Source organism: Berghia stephanieae, chromosome 6 (assembly GCF_034508935.2).
Source record: "Berghia stephanieae isolate SIO BIC M18660-M18661 chromosome 6, UCSD_Bste_1.3, whole genome shotgun sequence".
Lineage (NCBI taxonomy): Eukaryota > Metazoa > Mollusca > Gastropoda > Nudibranchia > Aeolidiidae > Berghia > Berghia stephanieae.
Window position 1 is genome coordinate 45829728 of NC_088365.1, and position 25246 is coordinate 45854973.

Genomic DNA, 25246 nt, shown 5'->3' on the forward strand with positions numbered 1-25246 from the left:
GTCCAGCTACCTTATCATTTCTTGAGCGCTTGGTGGAGCCCCTGATTTCCTCTATGGATGGGTAACTACAGTTGATGTCAAGATTTGCTGTATCCAGTCATAAAACTACATTGAGTCATAGAATTAAATGCCATTATTAATTATATATGTAATATTTAATACAAAATTATTCGCAATTCTTTGGCACAATTCTAATACACTTCTTAAATATGTTAAATTCTCTCATCACTAAAAATCAGCATTTCAAATAGTTTTACATCTAAGTTTGATATTGATACACAACACGAGTTGATTTATTATTCATAATCTATATGACATAAATTACTTATAACCATGTATATATATATATATATATATATATATATATATATATATATATATATATATATATATATATATATATATATATATATATATATATATATATATATATATCAGTCCTATTTATCATCTTAATTTATCCAAAATCATCTTCGTCAAATAAGTCTCCAATCCCAAGCATCACTTTTCTAAATTCTCTATGTACAATATTAACATGACTAAATTCACTAAAACTGTCTCCCATCATATATTCCTCTTCTTCTCCTCCTTCATTGTCACGAAATCTAAAGCCATGGCGTGTATTGTTTATTTCAACAGAGGAATCACACAACGGTCTTGTGGATGTTCTCTCTCTGCACACTTCCTCGGGTACTTCATTTCCAATGCTCAGCTGGCTGGTGGAGGTAAGTTGATCTGGAGTCAAATCATTTTCCCTTCTGTTCCTTAAATCTCTGGGGTGGTTCCTCTGTTATTTTAGTAAAATAAACAAAAGTATTGGAAATTTTAATGTAAAACTCGAAAAAAATAGAGTATTGTAAAATAATTAATAATAATAAATAAAAGTATAGTACAAATAAATAGTGGTTAAAAGTTACAAATCGTGCTGAAAAAATATTAATGCTTTAAAATGATTTAGAACCAACGATGATCTAGCTATAACCTTTGTGAGCTGTTAAGCACTGTCTATGCGGAAAACTATCTGATAATCATCTTTTTGTCTTCTTAGATTTGACAAATATAACTAGGCCTAAATATTAATTTAAAATTTATGAATTAATCATTTTTCAATTCCCAATTATCATGATGTATTATTTCAGTGAAGGGAGAAACAGAATATAAATTTTGTATCCACAAAAGCATATAAATACCGCTTTAAAAATTTGTCCTGTATTTCATTCAATATATGTTTTCATGTTTTGATTAATACTTTTGTCCTTTTAAACTTTAAATGTTCGTGATCAATTTATTTATTACATCTTTCAAAAACTTTCAAATAGATTAGTAAAAGTGACATGTAGTACCTTTATGAAAATAGGAAAGGAATCTCTGAAGCATTTTTGAAAATAAATGACAAAGATTAAAACCAATATCTCACCCTGTATTCTCGTAGATATTGAGATAGAAACTCAATTGGATCTTGAGGTCTGATTTGGAGAATTTGGACCATACTTTGTGAAAGGCAAAGGGTCACCTCTTTGATATAATCATCATCTTTGAACACAGAAAACAAAGTTATCTGATACAAGTGATTTGATGATATATACCTTTTTCTTATGACCTATGGGGGGAGGGGGGGGGGGGCGGAAATGGCCGAGTGGTGAAAAAGCATTGCACTTTGACCCAAAAGGTTCCAGGTTCGAGCCCCGCTTCTTTTTTTTCCATGGGCAAGACTATTACCCCCCAATTTGCTCACTTGGACAACATGGGTGATTCCTGTTGACATCAGACATCTTGTTTGATGAATTATCTATATTCTTTCGTGGAATGTCTATCTTATGATGTCATGGCGGAAGGGCATTTTTATTTTTATTTTATGTTAAAATTACTTTCAAACACTTAAAAAATAGAGTGATTGAAAAAAAAAAAGAAAGTGAGCTTTTTCATAGTTCAATATCAGATTACTTTACTCAAAGTTTTTATGGGTTCCCAAAGCCTAATTGATGCCTGAGTGATGTGTTGCATCCGGCTTTGTTTAATTTATATCTGTGGCCTCTGGTGTTACTGTCAGCAAATACAAATAATCCCTTCTGGACATCGTACAGGTCGTGCATAAATTTCTATCATGTTGCCTCTGATATGCCCATATGCCATACTGGGAATTCCAATCATTTCCAGTCATTCTTCATAGCCTTTATCTTTTATGCAGGTATTATCTTTGTTGGTCTGCGGAGCACACCTTCTAACAGCTTCTTGTCCTTATCATATTTGGGTGACCATACTGAGTTGCTAAATTCCAGGTAAGGCCGAACTAGAGCATTAAAAAGCATTCTCATGGACAACAAATTGAGAAATGTAAAGGACCTTCTAATGAATCCAAGGATTCTTTTGGCCTTATTAACTTGGGTCTCAATGTGCTTTGAAAAAATGAAGTTCAGTGGCAACGTTAACCCCCAGGTCATTTTTCAAATTTAGATTTACTGAGAGCTGTAGTGTCGTTGCAGTGGCGATTTCTCATTTCAATATTTGACCTGATTGGTAATTACTTAAGTAATTATTGACAAAAGGTGAATAAATAAAACTTCATTACCTTTTAATGATGCCTTGAATCATAAAACAACGTCCAGATAATTTTAATTGATTAAACATCTTTACAACCTGATTCTTCTCATGAATGTTACCTAGACTTTATGAATGAAGACAAATAAAGAGAAATTATGATTACAATCTTGAAAAAGTTGCATATCATTTTAGCACAGGCATATATTGTTACGTAACAACTACTTATACTGCGATGAGAACCTACTATACACCATACAACTACCGCCATATTTCATTTACTATATACTATTTATCTAACTACTTACTACTTTACTAAACTTATATACTACAATATACTAATCTTAACTTCATATTATATACTTATACTTACTAATAACTACTCTAAGCTTTATGAATAATACATACTTAAACATACTACACTACTATCTACTACATATATATACTCATCTATACTATATACTACTATTATACATTACATACTACTTCTATATATTTACTACAAAGTACCTCTACTACTACATCATCATCTTCTTCGTATCATTCTTCTTATTCTTCTTATTATATTATTTTTATTATTATTATTATTATATTATTGATATTATTATTATTATTATATGTAGTTATTATTATATATTAGTATTGTAATAGTGTGTCAATTCTAACTCTTTGCTGTTGCTGCCACTACAAATTCTTTCCTCCAATTCTACTATTGCCTTTTTCATCCTGGGTCAGGTAATGGCACAGAAAACAGTTTCATCCTTCTCATATCCTGAGCCTAACTTTTTGATCTCATTCGGTTTACCACTTCTTAATTATCAGATCCTTTCGCTTGTGTGTGTCTTCATAAATTTGATATTCAGAAACTCTTCGGTCGCCCAAAGCTAGAAAAAGGATTTGGTATTTGTCTGTCTGTCGTTTCGTAACGGTTGGTTTAACGGAAAGGTGTGTTAACCTTTGCCAACCCAACCTGGATGACCAGGTACTAAGATGGAGGAATCCACACCATTAGTCGCCTTTTTACACACGCAGGCTTGGCTTGGGTTTCTTGACCCTTCATGAGGACCCTGGACCTACAGGGGTAAAAAAATGACCAAAGTGAACTAGAGCATTAAAAAGCATTTCATGGACAACAAATTGAGAAATGTAAAGGACTTCTAATGAATCCAAGTTCTTGGCCTTATTAACTTGGGTCTCAATGTGCTTTGAAAAAATGAAGTTCAGTGGCAACGTTAACCCCCAGGTCATTTTTCAAATTTAGATTTACTGAGAGCTGTAGTGTCGTTGCAGTGGCGATTTCTCATTTCATAATTATTGACCTGATTGGTAATTACTTAAGTAATTATTGACAAAAGAGAATACATCAAATAACTTCATTACCTTTTAATGATGCCATGATTCATAAAAACCGTCCCGATGAATATTTAATTGATTAAACATCCTTTTACCTTGCTGATTTCTCTCTCATGAAATGTACCCAGACCTTTATGAATGAAGACAAATAAAGAGAAATTATTGATTACAATCTTGAAAAAGTTGCATATCATTTCTAGGCCACAGGCACTACTATTGTTACGTACAACTACTTATACTGCGACTGAGAACTCTACTACCACCACTACCACTACCGCAACTTCTACTACTACTACTACTACTACTACTACTACTACTACTACTACTACTACTACTACTACTACTACTACTACTACTTCGACTACTACTACTACTACTACTACTACTACTACTACTACTACTACTAGTACTACTACTACTACTACTACTACTACTACTACTACTACTACTACTACTACTACTACTACTCTACTACTACTACTACTACTACTACTACTACTACTACTACTACTACTACTACTTCTACTACTACTTACTACTTACTACTAACTACCACTACTCCTACTCTTCTTCTTCTTCTTCTTCTTCTTCTTCTTCTTCTTATTATTATTATTATTATTATTATTATTATTATTATTATTATTATTATTATTATTATTATTATTATTATTACTATTATTTTATTATTATATATTAGTAATATAGTAGTAGTGTAGTAATAATACTATAACTACTGTTGCTGTTGCTGCCACTACAAATTCGACTTGACAGAATTGAGTTGATATTTACATTACATCTCATTCATGATATGAAATAAAATAAATAAAATCTCGAGCGAAGTGGGTAGGTTTGGGAAGGGGTCTCGATCCGCCAGATAAACTTGTATATGTAACGAAATTGCAATTTATATATATTTCACGTAGAATCAAAAAAATGAAAAGAGAGAATGAGAGCTAACAGAGGTTTTTATACCTAACATGAGATTACAGTCACCACAAACACACAGCAGAAGAAGAAATAACACACAACAGTTAACGAATTCACGGTGCTTCACAACATGAAAACGTTTCATAACAATAACAACATTGGGAAGACAACAAACCAGAACACACAATAAATATGTACCCTACGATAACCGACTCTGCCTTGGTTCGGCCTCACACTCACACTTTTAGTAAAGGTAAAAGTAAAATTACTCAAGTACATCACCACCACCATCGTCTGTCTCAAGACTTTTTCTACTTTTAGTAGTAGGCCATGCTCGACATATCAGTTTACTCTGTTGCGTGATTAAATGATAAATGAATTTCTATCAGAATGTCTATCATACCATTTCGGGGGAAAACGTTTTTAAATACTTCACATGCACAGATCATGCAGGTAATTGGCCTCAGAACCTGCTCAGAACCGAAAAGTACCCATGAAAATGCTGTCGGTAACCATTGTAAACAATCATCTGGGTAAAGCGGAAGTAATATATCGCTGTAAATTTATGATTATTCTTTCTATTCGCGTATTTTGTTTCGAAATTTAGGTAGCTTAAACGAATGTATTTTTGTTAACCTGATGATCATCGCAAACCAATACATATATCCATTTGGATAATATTCTGATTTCTCTTAGACAAAAACTACAATTAAATCGTTTGTCCCCGCACAATGATAATGTTTATAAAAAGACGAAAAGAGATACAATTTTATCTAATCAACTGCTAAACTGTAAATTCCTTGAAGTCGACATTTCGTCCTGGTAGAGGAGGAAAACAATCATCTGAGCTATGATAGAGGTCTAATATTTATCTTTTCTCTTTTATTTATCTGGACAAAGACATTTGTGTCTTGATTGATCCAAACTAGTTAATGGGATGATTATTCTATTTCTCTACAGTTGATACATTGAAAGTAAAAGACTCACTGTTTTAAAGTTCTTTTTGTTCATCTGATCCATATCCGATTCTCTGCTTCTTCTGTACTTTTTCTATAGATTTCCATCAAAGTCAAAATAACACAGTGTTTTCTATTCCAACCTTGGCCGTGGCATCCTCCTCTGTCTCTTATATTATGTAATTTGCAATTTTCCATTATGGAACTATCAAATAGATAAGTATGTTTCCAAAGTGAGATTTGTGTTATAATGACAGTAATATTAACATCAGAGATGTTGCATTGGCACTCACAACGGGGCTCCTACCAACGGTCCAGACCACCATTTGTTAGCCCCGCACATCGGTTTATCGTTCGGTCCCGTTGACTGTTTGCGTTAGGCATGTCGATAGATCATGACGGTGAATCATGACCACAAGTCTTAGTACGTTATTGTAGCAGTCCTACCACTACTAGATTAGTAGTTAGTTATTGTTATTGTTGTTTTCCTTGTTCATGTTACTGAGGCTGTAATAGAAGTAGAATTAGTAACAGAAGTAGTAATGTAGTAGTAGTAGTAGAAGAAGAAGGTGTAGTTGTTGGCCTTGTTGTTGCTGTAGTAGTGTAGAAGTAGTAGTCGCAGAAGGCATTTAATGGATAATTCCTATATTCAGACTTTAATAAGATAAGATAAGATAATCTTGAGCTTTTATATATCGCATTATCCACTAATCTCACTCAAAGTGCTTTACAAATAGTCCCCACCAACAGAACATGTAGAATGAGACATGATGCCTGTTAGACGGTACTCCACTTTTTTTCCCGATAGAGACAACACTGTTATGGCCAGGTATTCATTTTACACCTGAGTACAATGAATGTGAGTAAAGAGCCTTTTCCAAGGATTCAACTAAGCGCCAAGCAAGGTTCAAACCCAGGACCTTCTGAATCAAAAGCCAGCGTCATACCACAAGACCACATAGCCACCTAGATAATAATATAATAATAATCCTTTTACAGCAGTAGTTTCAAATAACATAAGTAAGCGGTAAGCATTAAAACTTATGATAACATAATAAAATCAGCTCTATGTGCAAAAAGTTGTAAAATACCTAACATGGCTGTGGCATTTTCATATTCAAAGAGAACAGTTTTGGTAAGTAGCCATTGTTTTTCTCATGAAAAAAAAAAAACAGTGGCAAAATAAACCTTTTTCAAAAAGAAAAGAAAAAAAAAGAAAAATTTAACTTTCCTTTTCTGTACTGTGTACTGATAGATTACCCATAGCCTGAGCACTTAGGGTCAGGGGGTTAATCCATACATTAATTTTGAGGTATCAGAATAAGGTACAATAGAAACATAGATCAAAGACTTGTGGAAATAATTCACAGTTTTTCAGTTTGATATTATCCAAAATATTATGTCGTATAATATTGTATCAAAGAGCAAATGTTTAAAAAATTATTTTTTTTAAAATCATTTTTTGATAACGTTTTAATAATAACTAATTCTTACAAAACTATGACCCTTTAATACAACTACCCGGAGGTAATCTATTAAATGATGTGTTTGTTACAAAAACATTTTTCAGATTCATCAATGACAATCTGATGACAATGGGAAGAAAGTGTTCAGTGGCTGGTTGTAAGACTGGATATGATAGTCAACGGCAAGAAAAGAAGATCCCTGTTTATGGATTTCCTGTCAATTCGACTAAGCGAAATCAATGGCTGGCTTCGTTGCCAAACAAATTAAAGTCTGTTACGGTGAATATGGGAGTCTGTGCACTCCATTGGCCTCCTGATGCAACTCTTGTAAGGAAAGCAAGATATTTTTCCCCTGCGGATCCGCCATCAATATTCTCAAATCATGCAGAACCGGTGAAGAGAGGGAGACCCCGATTAAAACAGGTATGATATAAGGAAGTTACAGTACAACATTCGCTTCTTTGACTCAATAAATCTGGTTGAAAAGGAAAGTTTAGTTCCCTAGAACCTATATTCAGGCCTTTGGAGCATTTTTGGCCAGAGGTCAATGTTGCTATCCAGAGGTTCTTGTTATTCAGGGGTGTTTTATCCAGAGGTTGCTCTGTACTTGTCACAGCGTACATAACGATAACAGTTTAGTTGAGACGGTATCCAGTTCCTGACACCTGCTGACCCGGTCACGGTGAGCGGTCAATCACCGAGAGGAATTTACCTAACGGGGATTGCCGTTTCTCTCAATTTAACAATGTATTGTTTTATTGTCTGTAAGACACCCATATTGAATGAGTTGAAATATCACTACTTGGTATAAAAGTTTATATTTTCTACTTTTACTGTGTGTTTTTTATTTTTTCATAGTATTACTAGATTTCTCAATATAAGTTATCAAAGAACGGTAACAAATTACACAAAAAATATAGTGGGTGCAACATTAAAAAAATTAGAGGAAAAAAAACGTTGTTATGGATTTGTCTGAATTTTATGTATTATAAAGACAAGATGTGAATACTTCTCCTCACAAAAAACGTATTTGTCCTCAACAAAAATACAGTAAAATTACTTTAAACCGAAAGAAGCTAAACCGAAAAATACCTTAAACCGCAAAGAATTTAATAAATTGTACTAGTTTCTTCATTATCTTTGTACTAATTCTTACGATGAACCGAAATACTTCTAAGCAGGACTTTCTTTAAACCGAAACAACTTGAGAGCACCTTCCCTTTTTCTCTCTCTATTTTTCTTCAAAAATTCGGGAAGGTGGCCCCACATAATAATGCCTGGCGATATTAAAACAAAGAGCGTAAGTATAAGATGAGGGTGAGGGGTGGGGGGTAGGCAAACACTTCAATCACTGCACTTGGGTTTGGCCAGCACCACGGTCGCAGACTGGAAAAGGAAGACAACGGGTGACTGGCAGGCGAAAAATGAGGAAAGAGGGGAGTTGGGGTGTAGAATCACGCAAGCGAGATGTTCTCGCTCGTGTGTTGATGCTTTGGAACTGACTGGATTTTCAACACGACAATAAGGAGGGGGGTGGTAGACAACTTACCATTGACATGCCATTTCATTTCCACTTTGATTGAATGTGTGTGTGAGAGGGGGGGGGGGGGGTTCTATGTAATAAGGCCTTTGAACCTAATGGCTTTTCAACAAAAGAGAGATGTGTAGTAGACAACTTAGCATTGACACGCCTTTTCATTTCCATTTCACTTCACCTCTGAGTAGCTGCGCAATATTCATTATCAATTATCACACAAGAACTTTCGATCTTATTTTAGCTTTGCATTTTACTAAACGATGTCTAAAAGAAAGCACTGTGCTTACACATTGGAGTTTAAAATCAAAATACTATGTGAAGTCGATGGAAAAAAAGTTGATCAAGACGGAGATATGTAAAAAACAAGGCATCCCGAACTCAACTCTTTCAACAATTTTGAATTGAAAACGAAAACCCCCAAAAATATTTTTAAAACACCAAAAAATAAAAATTAAAAAAAAAAATAAAAAATAATAAAATAAAAAAAAATTTAAAAAATTTTAATGGTTACGAAGACGGCATTTATTCAACAACTACATTTAAGGAGAAACCCATGATACGATTAAATGAGCAAATTTCTTAAATAGTTACTACAATTGAAAAACATCGCAAAATGGGAACTTGCTTTAAACCAAAATGTCTTTAAACCGAAATGGTTTAGAAGGTCCCCAAAATTTCGGTTTAAAGTAATTCTACTGTATATCCGCTACGAGCATTCAAACTTGTCAGTGTAGTTTGGGGTTGGTCTTTAACTGCATTGCGTTGATGACAAATCGCATTTTATTCATATCATTGATAATGCCGGATGCTCTTTTTTCCAATTGTGCTGTTGTTTGGTGACAGCTCTCTGTGCCTTGTTATCTGCCGGATGCTCTTTTTCCAATTGTGCTGTTGTTTGGTGACAGCTCTCTGTGCCTTGTTCTCCAAGAAGTCTAAGTCCAAACTTATATTGAGTGATGTGTGGTATGCAGTGGTACTCAAGGCGGTGTGTTTTGGGATTATTTTGTTTGGAAAATATTTTCTGTATGTATCCGTGTAATGTTTTATTGCACTTTGAATATATTGGATTGTGTCTGCTTTGATCGATTTTGTGTGTGAAATAAAGTTGTGCACATGACTATAGTCCTTGTTTATATTGTCGAAAATTAATCCAATACTGCAAGCGTCGTCAATGATGAGTGGGTCATGGGGGCAGTTCTTTGTTTGTTGGATAATTGTAAGTGTGAGTTGCGTGTAGACTTTTTCTTGTAAATATTTGTGGCAGTGGTTGCCAATGAATGACCTGCTGTGGTAAGCCTGTGGTGTAATGCGGTATTCTGTCCAATTCAGAGGCAATAGGACCATCCCTGAGGGTGAGTGGCTCGTGCATGAGATTTGAAAGTCTCTCCTGCGTTTCGGAGTTTGTTGTTATATTCTACTCTGTCGATATCAAACATGCAAGTGCAACCCGTTTCAAGGTTGATTTATTTATTATTAGCGTCTTGGCAATGAGCAAATACAAAGAAGCTAATGAGTCGTGTGTTCAATGTGCTTTATAATGTGTACTTTTTACACATAAATTATGAGTATGTTCCTTGCTTGTCCAATGCCGTGTCAGTCCCATAGACTAAAAGAATGTCATTAGAATAATTTGAACATTTGAATGGTTTCTTGCGGGCACGTTTCTATTTCTGTGTTAAACAAATCATACCACATGTCATACATAATGAATTCACTGCTTGGTTATGACTTGCAATTGTGTGGTCCATGCTGTAAGAGAAAATTCAAAATTGACTGAGCGATGTAAGCAATGCTATAGTGAATTAATGAATAAAATGAGTTTTAAAACACTCTGTATTACTTCCCATATCCATGCATACATAACAGCGTACATAAAATTTGGAACAAGAAAAACCAAATACTTCACCCCATTTCGTGAAAGAAAGGGGGAGCAGGAAAATTCTAACAAGCAGTTGAGCTAAGTTGAGGCCCAACACACAATGTCATTTAAAATTAAACATTAGCAAGATAATTCAAATTATGCAATTTAAAAATCAAATTAACTCATCATTGAAAAAAATAGAAAAAAATATAATTAACAATAAAACCGCAGCGAAATATTACGTTTCAAGAACAAGGCTTAAGAAGTAATACCATTATTACCTGACCTACCGCGGAAAAATAATCGTTACAAAATAATGAAAACTGAAGAGTAAATTAAACTTACCTCATTTCGTAGTAAAACTTGTGCCTTGTGAATCACACCAAAAAAATTTGAAATTTATAGGAACGTTTTTTTATAATCCTGAGGTAATTACAAGTAATTTTATTTAAATGTTATAGAAAAATAGGTGAATTTGAATCACGGCTTGTGGAATAAGTACTGGAGGTATTGAAATAAAAGTTGGACTGATGGAAAGAGGAGGTCTGTGAGAATTCTTTGCATTTTGGGTGGAATTGCATCGTCACGAAGATCGTGAGGTTAATTGGTACAGAAATCATCCATTGGTATCACCCAATGCACGTCAAATCTACGTTCTGGAAATTGATCGGCTGACCGCTGTTGACCCCGGTTACCTGTCGGGTGAGGTTACGTCGGCGCTCGGAACAGCGGGAAACTAAATGGTCAGATTTATAGTGCAGTTTAGACGCCGTGTTGTATCATAAATAGTATAATCGCTGATTAAATTGATGAAATTGTTTTGTTTAAACGTCTTTTTTTATGATAAAGATATTCATTCCGCAACTCAAGTTTCTTTTTTTTCTTTTCAGAATGAATCTGCCGATCAAAAAACATGCCAAAAATCAGCTCCTCAAATGTTGCTTTATAACGGGGAGTATTTTAGAATCGTTCCTCCTTCCAAGCAGAAAATTCAAAAATTCAAAAGCCAGAGTGAGTCTGATTGTGAACGGATCGACATGCTTAATGGTGGAGCCTTCAGTGATAACAAACAGGTGATGCTAGTAGACAATGGGGTTGAACCAAGTAGTAAAAATTCAAGCTTGACAAATCAAAAAGGAAATGATTATGTCGAAGCCGATATGGAACACTCGAGTGCTTTCAATCAAATATTACGTTTCATCAATTCAGAGGGAAGTTCTGAAGGGCAGGCTTGTAATCCATTATTCTCTGAAACAAATGAACAGAAAGGAATTTCAAACATGGTCGATAGATTTAGTCACGCAGCAAAGTGCAGACTATCAGGAGGAAAAGTCGTATCCAATTGTGATTCCGAGCAGGAAGAGTTCGATGTGAATGATATCAACAATGGCTTTCATCATTTTCAGTCGGATGAGACATGTCCTGTCAAGTGTGGTAGGATGGGCAGGCGTGTAAAGTCTGATAAAAATTACAGGGTTCATTTTGAGACGGATTACGATTACTTTTCACCCTTGCCTGGTGACTCTCAAGAGACAAAGATAAGTTCGGAAGTAAATCCTAGTTGTTTTTCAGGAAAACATGAAATGACAGGAATATTTTCAACTGATTCATCTTCAACAAGAAAACCAAAAAGAAAACAAGTAAGTATTCTTTTTGTTTTGTTTGTTTGTTTGTCTTCTGTTAACTATTTTTGAGATCATTGTTGAGATCTTACACTCCTCAGGATGCCTTTTTCCCCCTGACTAAAACTGGAAAACCATCTTTTGAAATTTTCCGGCTGACCTTGTTCAGTATTGGTGAATTGATCTCTTAAAAGATGAAAGCATTGGTTGTTTAAAGGCAACAGTTAAGGGGATGCTAGATGGAAATGTGTCCTTTTCTATGATTTAAGGGTGATACCATTTGCACGAAATATTTCTATGTATATACTCCTTATGGGTATTCAAAGGGCATCCCTTATTCCTAAAATTCTATAATAACAAGAAGTGAAGTGATAAGGAAAGTGCCAAAAGACAACAGAGAGTAAAAACTTTGTCGTGGCGATGGGGGCTCGAACCTGCAGTCTTACTGGTGCGACAACTTCGCCTGGCCGGAGAGAGAGCGTGACTTTACCGACTGAGCTATCCACCACTCCCAAAAAAGTGGTGACATCGAGATATATAGACTACTTTTTTTTGAGCGGTGGATAGCTCATACGGTAGAATCACACTCTCCCCGGCCAGGCAGAGTTGTCATACCAGTAAGGTTGCAGGTTCGAGCCCCCATTACTGATGCGAAATTTTTATTCTCTGTTGTCTTCTGGCACTTTCCTACTCACTTCATTTCTTGTTATTATCAACCTAAGTGCCTGCTCCACTCACTTTTCTGAACTTAAAATTCTATATCTATAACCTCATAAATGACGGAATCTGTTAATCACAGGCCAGGGAAGGGTAACCGTTTATCATTGATGTATTGAAAACTAATTAAAACAAAACTCAAGGGGCAAAGCCATCTCTTTCAATTGACAATTTACGGATTAAGAATAGTGACTAAAAATGTGTAGAAATACAGGCATATCTGTTTTGATTGTTTGTTTTTTCTTGTTTGTTTGTTTGTTTTTTGGTTCAGTCATTTACTGTTTAACATGTTTTCACTGGTTTGTGAAAATCAATGTTTACCTATAAGGTGCATGGAGTTTAATAGTATAGTGACGTATGTTGTAGATTTTTATTTATCTGGAGCAACAATTTCTAGTTTGTATTGTGTTTTCAGGGTGTATATGTTTGTGTGTGTGTGTGTGTGTGTGTGTGTGAGAGAGAGAGAGAGAGAGAGAGAGAGAGAGAGAGAGAGAGAGAGAGAGAGAGAGAGAGAGAGAGAGAGAGAGAGAGAGAGAGATCTATTATTTTCTGTATTTTTTTCTGGGGCTATTTTTGGAATTTTTTTTTTATTTTTGTTGTTTTGTTTTTTGTTTTTAAGTTTACTCATAGCAAGTGTAATTTTTTTTTTTTTGCCTCTTGATTGTGGCACCACCATATGCTGTGATGTCGCCAGCTGCTGGTTTTAATTGCCCTCTCTTATTTTTTTTTTCCTCTCTTTCTTTTTCTAATTTCAGTACTTTCCCATCAAACGATGCCGACATTAATCGAAATGTACAAGGAAAATCATTGAAGTGCTTGGAACGATAAAGTAACTGTCTCTGGATTTAATAGGAATGTTACAGTGAATGACATTTCAGTCGGATTGTGAAAAGGTTTGAACTGAGATATTGCCAAGTTTAGTTGGAATGTAAATTTATTTTATCAAAAATGAGTTCTTGTCATAAATGATTAAATCAACCCTTTTTGTACATCTTCAGGAAATATCAAAGCTTAATTTCACTTCTAAATATTTTTTACAACTAGTCAAGTTGAAAAAATATGAAATGTGAGAAAAGTTGCTGGATGATACCTTTCCCATACTTCTGACCATAACTTCATGAAAAATCACCCGATTTACTTCAAATAAAGATTAAAATGCTCGGAAAGGGGGGGGGGGGGGGGGGGGGGGGGGGGGGGAGGGGGGGGGGGGGGAGCATATTCTTTCAGAAAATGCAAAAAAGAGCAAGTCCAAAATTTTCACTTTCCGATTGATAATGCACGTACTCACAGAAATATTTCGCTTTTGAATGTTATCATTGATTATGTGCTTGTTAGATCATCTATAGACTTTGTGTCTTTCTTCTTGACTTTTCTTCAAAATGTCATTGTGTGTCCATCTATTGATACGAGACTTATACAGTCAATATTTTACGCCTTAAATTTGAGAAGCCATTATTATTATTCTCTCTGGATTGATACTTACTGTATTTATTAATTTTTTGATTTGATCACGTTGTTATCGGACATCCTTTTTTGGGGTGCAATAAAGTATTATTATTATTATCATCATATCATCATCATCATCATCACCATCACCATCATGTTATTATTATATTATTATTATTATTACTATATTATTATTATTATTATTATTATTATTATTATTATTATTATATTATATTATTACTTTATTATTATTATTATTATTATTATTATTATTTATTATTATTATTATTATTATTATTATTATTATTATATTATTATCATATATATTCTCATCATTATCATTATTATTATTATATCTATATCATCATCATCATCATATCATCATCATCATCATCATCATCATCATCATCATCATCATTATATTATTATTCATTCATTCAATCTATTATATTATTATTATTATTATATATATTATTATTATTATTATTATTATTATTATTATTATTATTATTATTATTATTATTATTATTTTATTATTATTATTTATTATTATTATTATTATTATTATTATTATTATATTTATTATTATTATTATTATTTATTATTATTATTATTATTATTATTATTATTGTTATTATTATTGTATTATTATTATTATTATTATTATTATTATTATTATTATTATTATTATTATTATTGTTACCATTATTATTACTATTATTATTATTATTATTGTTATTATTATTATTATTATTATTATTATTATTATTATTATTATTATTATTATTATTATTATTATTATTATTATTATTACAATTTTTATCCATGAGTTGTGAATTCATTGAAAAGATTATTTTCCAAAATACAATTGGAAGCAAGTAATGCACTTTTTAATTCAGCATGTAAGTATATGTGAAATAAAATTTTTACCTTAAAATTATTTGAATGTTCATCTGTCTTTAATATGGGTGTCTTAGACTTAGAGAGTAGGCAAGCATATTAAACATTAAATTAAGAAATTTAGGAGTAGGCACCGTTGTACGATAAAGAACTTAACAAGTGTGTATGAAAGATGCCAGACAAATCAGTCGACCTCAACTGGGGATCGAACCTCAGACCTTTTGATTACCAGTCAGACATGCTACCATTACACCACAGATGTGGGGATCCTGACCTCCCATAGGGGGCAGGGAGGTACATGCTGTGTCTTCTATCCCCCCCCCCCCCCCATACCTGTTTTCCAATTGTTTCCTGTCATTGTCTTGGAATGAGATTACTTAGTTTTGTCCTGACCCTGGCCGGAGTTCCTTGGCTGGGAGGGAAACAGTCGAATGTATAGTTCTAGTTTTGGGAGATGATATTTTTTTCCTTGTAAACCATCTCTCTGTTATGCATCGTATTATGTTTAGTTTACATATTGTATTATATGATTGGTAAACATTTGAGTGTATTCCTCTTAGTTGGGACCTGTACTTGTGTCTAAATGAGACTTTTAGGTGGTCTCAAACTAAGTACTTTGACGGTGTGCTCTTGGAATCTACATCTGTTCCCTATTTGAACTAAATCCCCTTTGTCTTACCTTTTCTTTTATGCTTTAATTGTAATTCTAGAACTTTTTACTATTCCATTTTCTTCCTTTTTACTGGCGCTGATATGACCTTAATGTGTTGCAAGCGCCGTAAAACCATTAAAAACAAACAAACAAACACCACAGAGGCCCCCGACGCGGACGAGTACCCTTGTGAAGAATATAGGTATTAAAGTTGTCCTAACTATCGGGAGCCTCTGTGGTGTAATGGTAGCACGTCTGACCGGTAATCAGAAGGTGTGAGGTTCTATCCCCAGTTGAGGTCGACTGATTTTTTGGGATGTTTTTTTTTTCTTGTATCTTTCTTTCTTGCTTTTTCTGGCACCTTTCATACACACTTGTTCAGTTCTTTATCATGTTAAACATTATCTCCCTGGGTGGGGTTCCTGACCTCCCATAGTGGGCAGGGGGGGGGGGGGGGTACTTATTGTGTCTTCTATCCCTTATAACTGTTTCCCAACATGCTTTCTGTCTAAGTCTTGGAATGAGATTACTTGGTTTTGTCCTGGCCCTGGCCGGAGTCCTAACTGAGAGGGAAACAGTCAAATGCATAGTTATTGTTTTGGGAGATGATATTTTTTTCCTTGTAAATCATCTCTCTGTTATGTATTATTATATTTGTTATTTTCAATTTGTAATGTAAGCATTTGAGTGTATTCCTCTTTGTTGGATTTTGTGCTTGTGTCCGGATGAGACTTATAGGTGATCTCAAACTAAGTACATTGGTGGTGTGATCGTGGAATCTACACCTGATCCCTATTTGTTCCCAGTTCCCCTATGTCTTACTTTTTCTTGGGCACTTTAATTGTAATTCTAGAGCTTTTTACTATCCCATTTTCTTCCTTTTTACTGGCGCTGATATAACCCAAATGTGTTGCAAGCGCCATAAAACCCTGAAAAACAAACAAACAAACATTATCTCCCATAGTCAGCTGCTGTGTCTTCTATCCCATTATATGTTTTCCGAGTTGCTTTCTGTCTTTGTCTTGGAATGGAGTTGCTTGGTTTTGTCCTGGATCTCGCTAGGGTCGTTATTTGAGAGGGAAACAGTTAAGGGTTTAGTGTTAATTTTGGGAGATTATTTTTTTTCTTGTAAGTCATATTTCTGCTATGATTAGTGTTTGTTGGGTTTTCTGTTTTGGATATACCCTGTAAACATTTGAGTGTATTCCTCTTTGTGGGATCATGTGCCAGTGTCAAGATTGAACTTTTAGGTGATCTCAAACTAAGTACATTGATGGTGTGCTCTTGGAATCTACATTTGTTCCTAACTTGAACTAATTCCCCTTTGTCTTAATTTTTCTTTGATTCTTTGATTGTAATTCTATATTTTTTGACTATCCTGTTTTCTTCCTATTTACTGGCGCTGATGTGACATAAATTATGTATCGCAAGCGCCGTAAAATCCTTAAAAACAAAAACAAAACAATATTAAACATTGGTGCTGCATGGAATCTATGTCTGGAGGACCATTTAACGTGTTGCCTAATAGGGAACGATCATCGTGGATAGCTCATTCGGTAGAGACACAATATCCCCGGCCAGGCGGAGTTGTCGTATCAGTAAGGTCGCGGGTTCAAACCCCCGTCACCGCCGCGAAATTTTTATTCTCTATTGTCTTCTGGCACTTTCCTACTTACTTCATCTCTTGTTGTTATCAACATAAGTGCCTGCTCCACTCACTTTTCTGAATTAAAAAAAAAAAAAAGACATCAAACCCGCTACTCTTTTGGTTCCCAAATCCTTGGGAATGTGTTTGTAACCAGTCCTTCGGAGTACTTATCATGGAAAGGTTACATAAAAGTGGCATAGCTATTTTAGTAGCAGGATGTTAAAGGCAGATTCTTAGGATTACGGCACGTAAAAGAGCGAGGATAGATGATCGTTATTGACGACCAGCATGTAATAGGTAGACTAGAAGACAAGATCCATCACTCTGAAACCAGGAGATGAATTACACAAGGAATGTATTCAGTCGTCCGGAAGAGTTGAGCTTTAGAAAAAAAAAGTTGAGCTTTTATATAGCGCAATATCCACTAAATGTGCTCAATGCTCTTTACAACAAGGGGTCCCTGGCAAACATCAACACTTAACATGTAGGACGTTACATAATAATAATAATAATAATAATAATAATATAATAATAATAATAATAATAATAATAATAATACATGACATTTATAACGCGCATTTTCATCACTGGGTGATGCTCAATGCGCGGAACAATAATACAGTGACATTATTATACAAATGAAACATACATAATATTATCATTATACAACAATGTAATAACTAAACATAAAGTCATTAATACATTACGTCTGTTTGGCCATATTACAATTTTTTTCCGTTAGACAACGCTGTTAACGGCCAGGTACTCATTTTACACCTAAATATGGTGAGAGAATGTGAGTAAAGAGCCTTTTCCAAGGACTCAACTATGCGCCGAGCGAGGCTCGAACCCAGGACCTTTCGATCCAAAAGCGAGTGTCATACCACTAGACCACATAGCCGCACGAAGAGTGATTTTACACTTCCAATTGAAATAGAAAGCAATTTTTCTTCAACAAAAAGCACGACTGTATTTTTACGGCTTATCTATAGCATCTTCCTGAAAAAATGTCACCACAAAAATTTGAATAAAGAAGGAAAACTATGCCAAAAAAAACCCCCAAAAAACGAGATACTTCGATCATTTATAGCTTTAATTAAGCTATTTCAATTGGATTCAATAGTTTGATGACACGTCGCCCAGCAACGGCGGCCATCGTGGTTCTAAAGAAAAGAAAATCTGTACTTTTTATTCTTCATGCTGGCTAGAACTTTTCATATGTCTTGTGATCAGAATATGTAAAAGTCAAAACATGATCAGATTTATAATGTTTTTTTTCCCTCTGGATACGATTTTATGCTCGTCGGAGAAGTATTTGTGCGGCTATGTGGTCTAGTGGTATGACACTCGCTTTCGGATCGGAAGGTTCTGGGTTGGAGCCTCGCTCGACGCATAGTTGAGTCCTTGGAAAAGACTCTTTACTCACATTCTCTCACCGTACTCAGGTGTTAAATGAGTACCTGGCCGTTAACAGCGTTGTCTTTGTCCGAAAAATTGTAATATCGCCTAACAGGCGTCATGTCTCGTCCTACATGTTAAATGTTGCTGTTGACCAGGGACCCCTTGTAAAGCGCTTTGAGCACGTTAAGTGGATATTGCGCTATATAAAAGCAAATATTTATTTATTTATTTCATAAGGGCGTCCGCCATTGTTCCGATAGTTTAGAGCCAGTTACAGTGCAGTCCTGATAATTCGAATTGGGTGGGAAAAGCAAATGACTTCTATTTATCAGAATTCGATTTGTCTCCAAACAAGGGAAATAACTAAACCCGACTCCAGGTATCAGGGTTATATTACTCAGTTACCTCCCCTGACAATAGTGGGTTTCCCGCTTACCATTTACACTGACGGTACACTGATTAGATTGATGAGTTTTAGTTTTATTGTTTGTTGTTTTTGTTTTTTACATTGCGATTTTTTTTTTGTGAGATCTTAATTTTTCAACTCATCATATATTTTATGAATAAGATCTTTACTTTTAAATTCTTTGTTAAAAAAATTTCCATTTCCCCTGTAGGTGTGGCCTGTGATTGTTCGTGCCGTGTATTGGTCAGCTTGTGGTTATCACTGTGTGTTAGATCTATTTATAACCAACCTCCTTTGTTAGCCAGCGGCCAGCAGACCACAAGTTAGTCTTAGTGATGAGAGCGCGAGAAGGAGAGAGGGATGACGCGAGACAGCTGGTCAATTTGGAGAAAGAAGAGAGGGGGCGGGTGGGGACAACATGCCTCAGGGGTCTAGTTATTATTATTAGTCAGTTCAGTCATTAAAACGCGTGGGAGGGTGGATACGGAGAACAGGCAGTTCGTTATGACCTTCCAGAGTTTTTTTTTTTTTAGTGATGGGCAAGCACTTGCACTTCGAATAAAGAGAATAACGACTGTTCAAATTCGAATTAACCATGAATATTTTATATAGAGAAAGAAGAAAATAATTCATTACATCGTATTTTCTTCTTTAAAAGAAATTCGGTTAATCAGATTTCGAATTATCTGGACTGGACTGTACTAAGTTACCATGTGTCATTATGAGGGAAGTGACGTCACGACTGTTGAAGCGTATTCCAGACCTGCCTACTTGGAAAATATCGTAGTTTTCAGCTGTAATATCATATAGTCGATTCGTTTTCTCTTTTTGTAGATTCTTCTTCTTCTTCTTCTTCTTCAAGTACCAAGTCTGTGCCAGACATCGGTGATCATGGTACGCCATTCATCTCTCTGATCAAATCACCTCAGAAAACTGATATTACTCTTCTCTTTCTTTGTCACCCAGCTGTTCAAACTATTCAAATATGTTTTACTTGGTCTACTTTTACTCTTTTTACCTTCTATCTTTCCTGTGAGAGCAAGATGTTCAATACATTTATAACGATTTAGGTGCCCTAAAATTGCATTTGTCTTTTTCTTATTCTACGAATTAGTAACCTGTTAGTTTCAGCTTGCTCTAATATTCTTCATTATCTTTCTTCTCTGTCCATGAGATTATTAACATCCTTCTAAGAAACCACATTTCTGCTGCCTCCAGTTTCTTTCTAATGTCTACTTTAATTGTCCAGCTTTCACAGCCATTAATAATACTGACCACACCTAGGCCTTCAAAACCCTATGTTTTGTTGTCATTGAGATATTGTGGTTTTTAAAAATTAGACTTATTTCGTAGCTTATATTATATTAATTTGTGTTCACATCCTTGCTTTCTAAATGAATCAACATTTCAATTATCCCTGGTCCGTTTCCCGTGTGTGTGATGCACTTTGTTCCACCAACCATTGATTTCAGCGAATCCCAAATGAATAAGATTAAGATTAAGATCCAAATAAATATGGAAAATTGATTCATAGCCTGATGTCACGTCCGCCCAGCAACGAGCAGCTTGGCTCTAAACAAAGAAAATCGATACTTTTTATTCTTCACGATGACTAAAACTTTTTTACATGTCATGTGATCAGAATGTATTAAAGTCAAAACATGATAATAATAATAATGCTGAAATGATCAGATTTTTAATGTTTTTCTCCTCTTGATACACTTTTATGCTCGTCGGAGAAGTATTTCATGAGGGCGTCCGCCATTGTTCCGATAGTTTAGAACCAGTTACTAAGTTACTATGCGTCATTACAAGATTATTCCATCCCGAGCATTTGAAAGTCCCGATGTTCAGCCAGCACAAGATCGGGTCCGCCCGGAAAGGAAAATCATTTTCATCACTCCCGTACCGACACGATTCCGAGTGCCGCTGAATGGGTCTCGCAATTTGGCTCCCACTCCGTTATGCTTGCGTGTCTTATTTAGATGTGTGATTCTTAGATGCTGGAGGCTATACATATATATACCAATATCCTTGTCTACGGTGGTAAATTCCATATTTAGCCATCATTATATATTATATATAGTATGCGCTTGGCTAAGAAGCTCACAACATTGCCATCCAAAAGTGTAACGGACCAACACACAAAACTATGTGTAATCTTAGACTTTTATGGTCTGGTTAATACCGTTTAGTGAGAATTATTCATAAACGTCGGAGAAGTATTTCATGAGGGCGTCCGTCATTGTTCCGATAGTTTAGAACCAGTTACTAAGTTACTATGCGTCATTACGAGGGAAGTGACGTCACGACTGTTGAAGCCTATTACAAGATTATTCCATCCCGAGCATTTGAAGGTCCCGATGTTCAGCCAGCACAAGATCGGGTCCGCCCGGAAAGGAAACTTATTTTCATCACTTCCGCACCGACTCGATTCCGAGTGCCGCTGAATGGGTCTCGCAATTTGGCTCCCACTCCGTTATGCTTGCGTGTCTTATTTAGATGTGTGATTCTTAGATGCTGGAGGCTATACATATATATACCAATATCCTTGTCTACGGTGGTAAATTCCATATTTAGCCATCATTATATATTATATATAGTATGCGCTTGGCTAAGAAGCTCACAACATTGCCATCCAAAAGTGTAACGGACCAACACACAAAACTATGTGTAATCTTAGACTTTTATGGTCTGGTTAATACCGTTTAGTGAGAATTATTCATAAACACGGATGGCAAAAAGCAATAACAAAGACCCGAGTGACGTCAACTTCATCCTATCATTATTTTATCATTCTGGAATATGAGCGCTTACCAATGTAGATGGGCACATACTGGATACGTTTAATCGAAAACATTTAAGAACTGTCCTCGGAATAAAATACTGCGCAAGAATATCAAGCATATCTGAATCTCTATACTGCAGAACCAAAGAAATCCTGCAATGTATCACAAAGCGCTTTACAAAGGGTCCCTGACCAACAGCAACATGTAGAACGAGACATGACGCCTGTTAGGCGATATTACATTTTTTTTCCGACAGATACAACGCTGTTATCGGCCAGGTGCTCATTTTACACCTGAGTACGATGAGAGAATGTGAGTAAAAAGCCTTTTCCAAGGACTCAACTGTGCGCCGAGGGAGGCTCGAACTCAGGACTTTCCCAGTCTGAAAGCGAGTGTCATACCACTAGACCACATAGCCGCACAAACAGCAACCTTTAAAAAGAGAGATACTACCAACCCAGAAAACTACAGATCTGTGTCCCTTATGTTACTACAATGCAAACTACAAGAACATATAATTCACAGCAACATCATGAAGCACTTTGAAAAAAGTAGCAGTACTCGAAGTAGTAGTAGTAGTAGTAGTAGTAGTAGTAGTAGTAGTAGTAGTAGTAGTAGTAGTAGTAGTAGTAGCAGTTGTTGTTGTTGTTGTTGTTGCAGTAGAAGTAGTAGTTGTAGTAGTAGTAGTAGTAGTAGTAGTAGTAGTAGTAGTAGTAGTAGTAGTAGTAGTACTAGTACTAGTAGAAGTAGTAGTACGGTAGTAGTAGTAGCAGTAGTAGTAGTAGTAGTAGTAGTAGTAGTAGTAGTAGTAGTAGTAGTAGTAGTAGTAGCAGCAGTAGTAGTAGCAGTAGCAGCAGCAGCAGTAGTAGTAGTAGTAGTAGTAGTAGTAGTAGTAGTAATAGTAGTAGTAGCAGTAGTAATAGTAGTAGTAGTACCCTAGTATCAGTAGTAGTAGTAGTAGTAGTAGTAGTAGTAGTAGTAGTAGTAGTAGTAGTAGTAGTAGTAGTAGTAGTAGTAGTAGTAGTAGTAGGTAAGCCTCGCAGTCTGAACGACGCTTGCTGAGAATTGTGTGATTCAGTCACAGATTTTTTAAAACCTGAATGAATATAGCTACTCTCTCCATCCATGTTGTTAATTGTTTCTGTTGAAATATCAATGAACAATGACGTCATTAGTTTTTGTACTGCAATTAGTTACTATCTTTTATCATAGAGTTAAGTCCGTTGGTTGTTGACATTGTCTCTCTTCTGATTAAAACGTTCCGTTATGGACTTGCAAGATGTCCTTTGCCATTATTTCTTATTAAATTCTACAGGTTATGGGCCCAGATAGGCTTAACCATTTTCGATTTGAACATTGAAAGTGGAAAGTAATGTAAGTTTCTCTATTCGGTGTACTAGTGCTAATCAGCTAATAACAACTACAAAAGGTTGTGGTAGGGATAGTGAGATATAACGGCTTCGTAGAAAAATGGCATCAAGAGGAGTATTGCACGTCCCTCTGTTGAAAGGGCATTTAAATTACAGTTGCTGGAAGATGCAAATGAAAATGTACCTGATTCACCAAGACTTATTAGAGTGCGTGACGGGAGAGTGCAGAGACATGAAGAAAACACAAAAGGCGCTGGCTACCATCGTGTTGGGCGTCGATCCGGGTTTGCTGTATCTGATCGGGACAGAGCCAGAATCAGCCAAAGAGGTCTGGCAAACACTCGAAAGACAATTTCAAAAGGATAGTTGGCTAAACAAGTTGTCACTAAAGAAGCGACTTTATAACATGAGGTTAACAAACAATGACGTGAACGGCCATATAAAAGAAATGACTGAAACATTTCAATCGTTATTGCTTCTGGGATGTAAAGTCGACGATGAAGAAAAAGTATGTTTACTTTTATCCAGCCTTCCGAAGCAATATGACATACTGGTAACAGCTTTTGGTGTTGCGGATAAGGCACCCTCTTTTGAACAAGTTACAGAAAGACTGCTAGCAGATGTAACTCTGTGTTCCATGGACAGAATGGTCCATCAGCCTGAAGAGGTTATGAAAGTGAAGAGCGCTGGCAGAGGAGTAAAAACAGTTTTAAAAGGAAAGTGTTATCACTGTCATAAAGACGGACATTATAAGAACTCTTGCCCGTTGTTAAGACAACACAACAAGAAGATTTCGTCGAATTCAAAGCCATCATCTTTACTTGTGGAAGAACAATGTTCATCCGGCGAACTCTGTGAAACACTAGATAATAAGTGGATTACATGTGTAATGACATAACGATTTTTCATGAATTCCAAAGAACTGACAATTTAGTTGTTACTTTAGGATATGGACACAAAATTAATTCAGTTGGAATTGGTAAAGTTTACCTGGATTTAGAGGGTGAAAAGTGCATCTTAAATGATGTGATTTGTGTACCTGAACTTGCTCATAATTTGATAAGTGTAGCCAAAATCCTGAAACATGGGGGAAGTGTAATTTTCTCCCAAGTTTCAGGAAAAATCATGAATGAAAAAAGAACTCTTGCTTATGCAAATTATGATCAAGAAGACAATCAGTTTATTGTAAAATGTATGTCTAGTAAAATCAGGCCAAACACCGACTATAATTCTGTTTTGAGTGTTGAAAGTAAACATGAATATGTTTCTCTTGATGATGGTGGTCAGAGTGCATCAAAGGAAGACTTGTGGCATTGCAGATTTGGTCATCTTGGAGTTGATAATTTGTGTAAACTGTCACAAAAGAAGATGGTATCAAAGTTTGATTTTGATCACAAAAAGAAAATAAAATTTTGTGAATTTTGTACCAAGGGAAAGCAACACAGGTCTCCCTTTCCTACTCACTCTGAAAACCAATGTCTCAATGATGTGTTGGGATTGATTCACAGTGATTTGTGCGGCCCTTTACCAAACTCATTGGGAAACAATAAATATTTTGTAACATTCATTGATGACTGCACAAGACATTGCTGGGTTTATGCTATACAAACTAAAGACCAAGTCTTGAGTGTGTTCAAAGAGTTCAAAACCATGGTTG

The 25246-nt window shown here is 35.3% G+C and overlaps 2 protein-coding genes across 3 annotated transcripts; one reads left to right on the forward strand and one right to left on the reverse strand.

Moving 5' to 3' along the window:
• Nucleotides 1-426: 426 nt before the first annotated feature.
• On the reverse strand, nucleotides 427-11908 carry LOC144975120 (uncharacterized). 2 transcript variants are annotated; one of them, XM_078918874.1, is made up of 4 exons: nucleotides 11833-11908; nucleotides 3919-4021; nucleotides 1418-1533; nucleotides 427-787 (listed from the first exon to the last, which is right to left on the reverse strand). In XM_078918874.1, exons 2-4 carry the CDS (start codon nucleotides 3932-3934, stop codon nucleotides 458-460), a joined length of 462 nt encoding a protein of 153 aa, XP_078775000.1. In that variant the 5' UTR covers nucleotides 3935-4021; nucleotides 11833-11908; the 3' UTR covers nucleotides 427-457. The 2 variants fall into 2 exon arrangements, with proteins under 2 accessions (XP_078775000.1, XP_078774999.1); XM_078918873.1 differs by lacking the exon at nucleotides 11833-11908 and adding an exon at nucleotides 5222-5435.
• On the forward strand, nucleotides 5592-14137 carry LOC144975119 (uncharacterized). Its single transcript, XM_078918872.1, has 4 exons — nucleotides 5592-5677; nucleotides 7345-7663; nucleotides 11529-12278; nucleotides 13733-14137. The coding sequence occupies exons 2-4, from the start codon at nucleotides 7364-7366 to the stop codon at nucleotides 13760-13762; spliced, it is 1080 nt and encodes a 359-aa protein (XP_078774998.1). The 5' UTR covers nucleotides 5592-5677; nucleotides 7345-7363; the 3' UTR covers nucleotides 13763-14137.
• Nucleotides 14138-25246: the final 11109 nt, after the last annotated feature.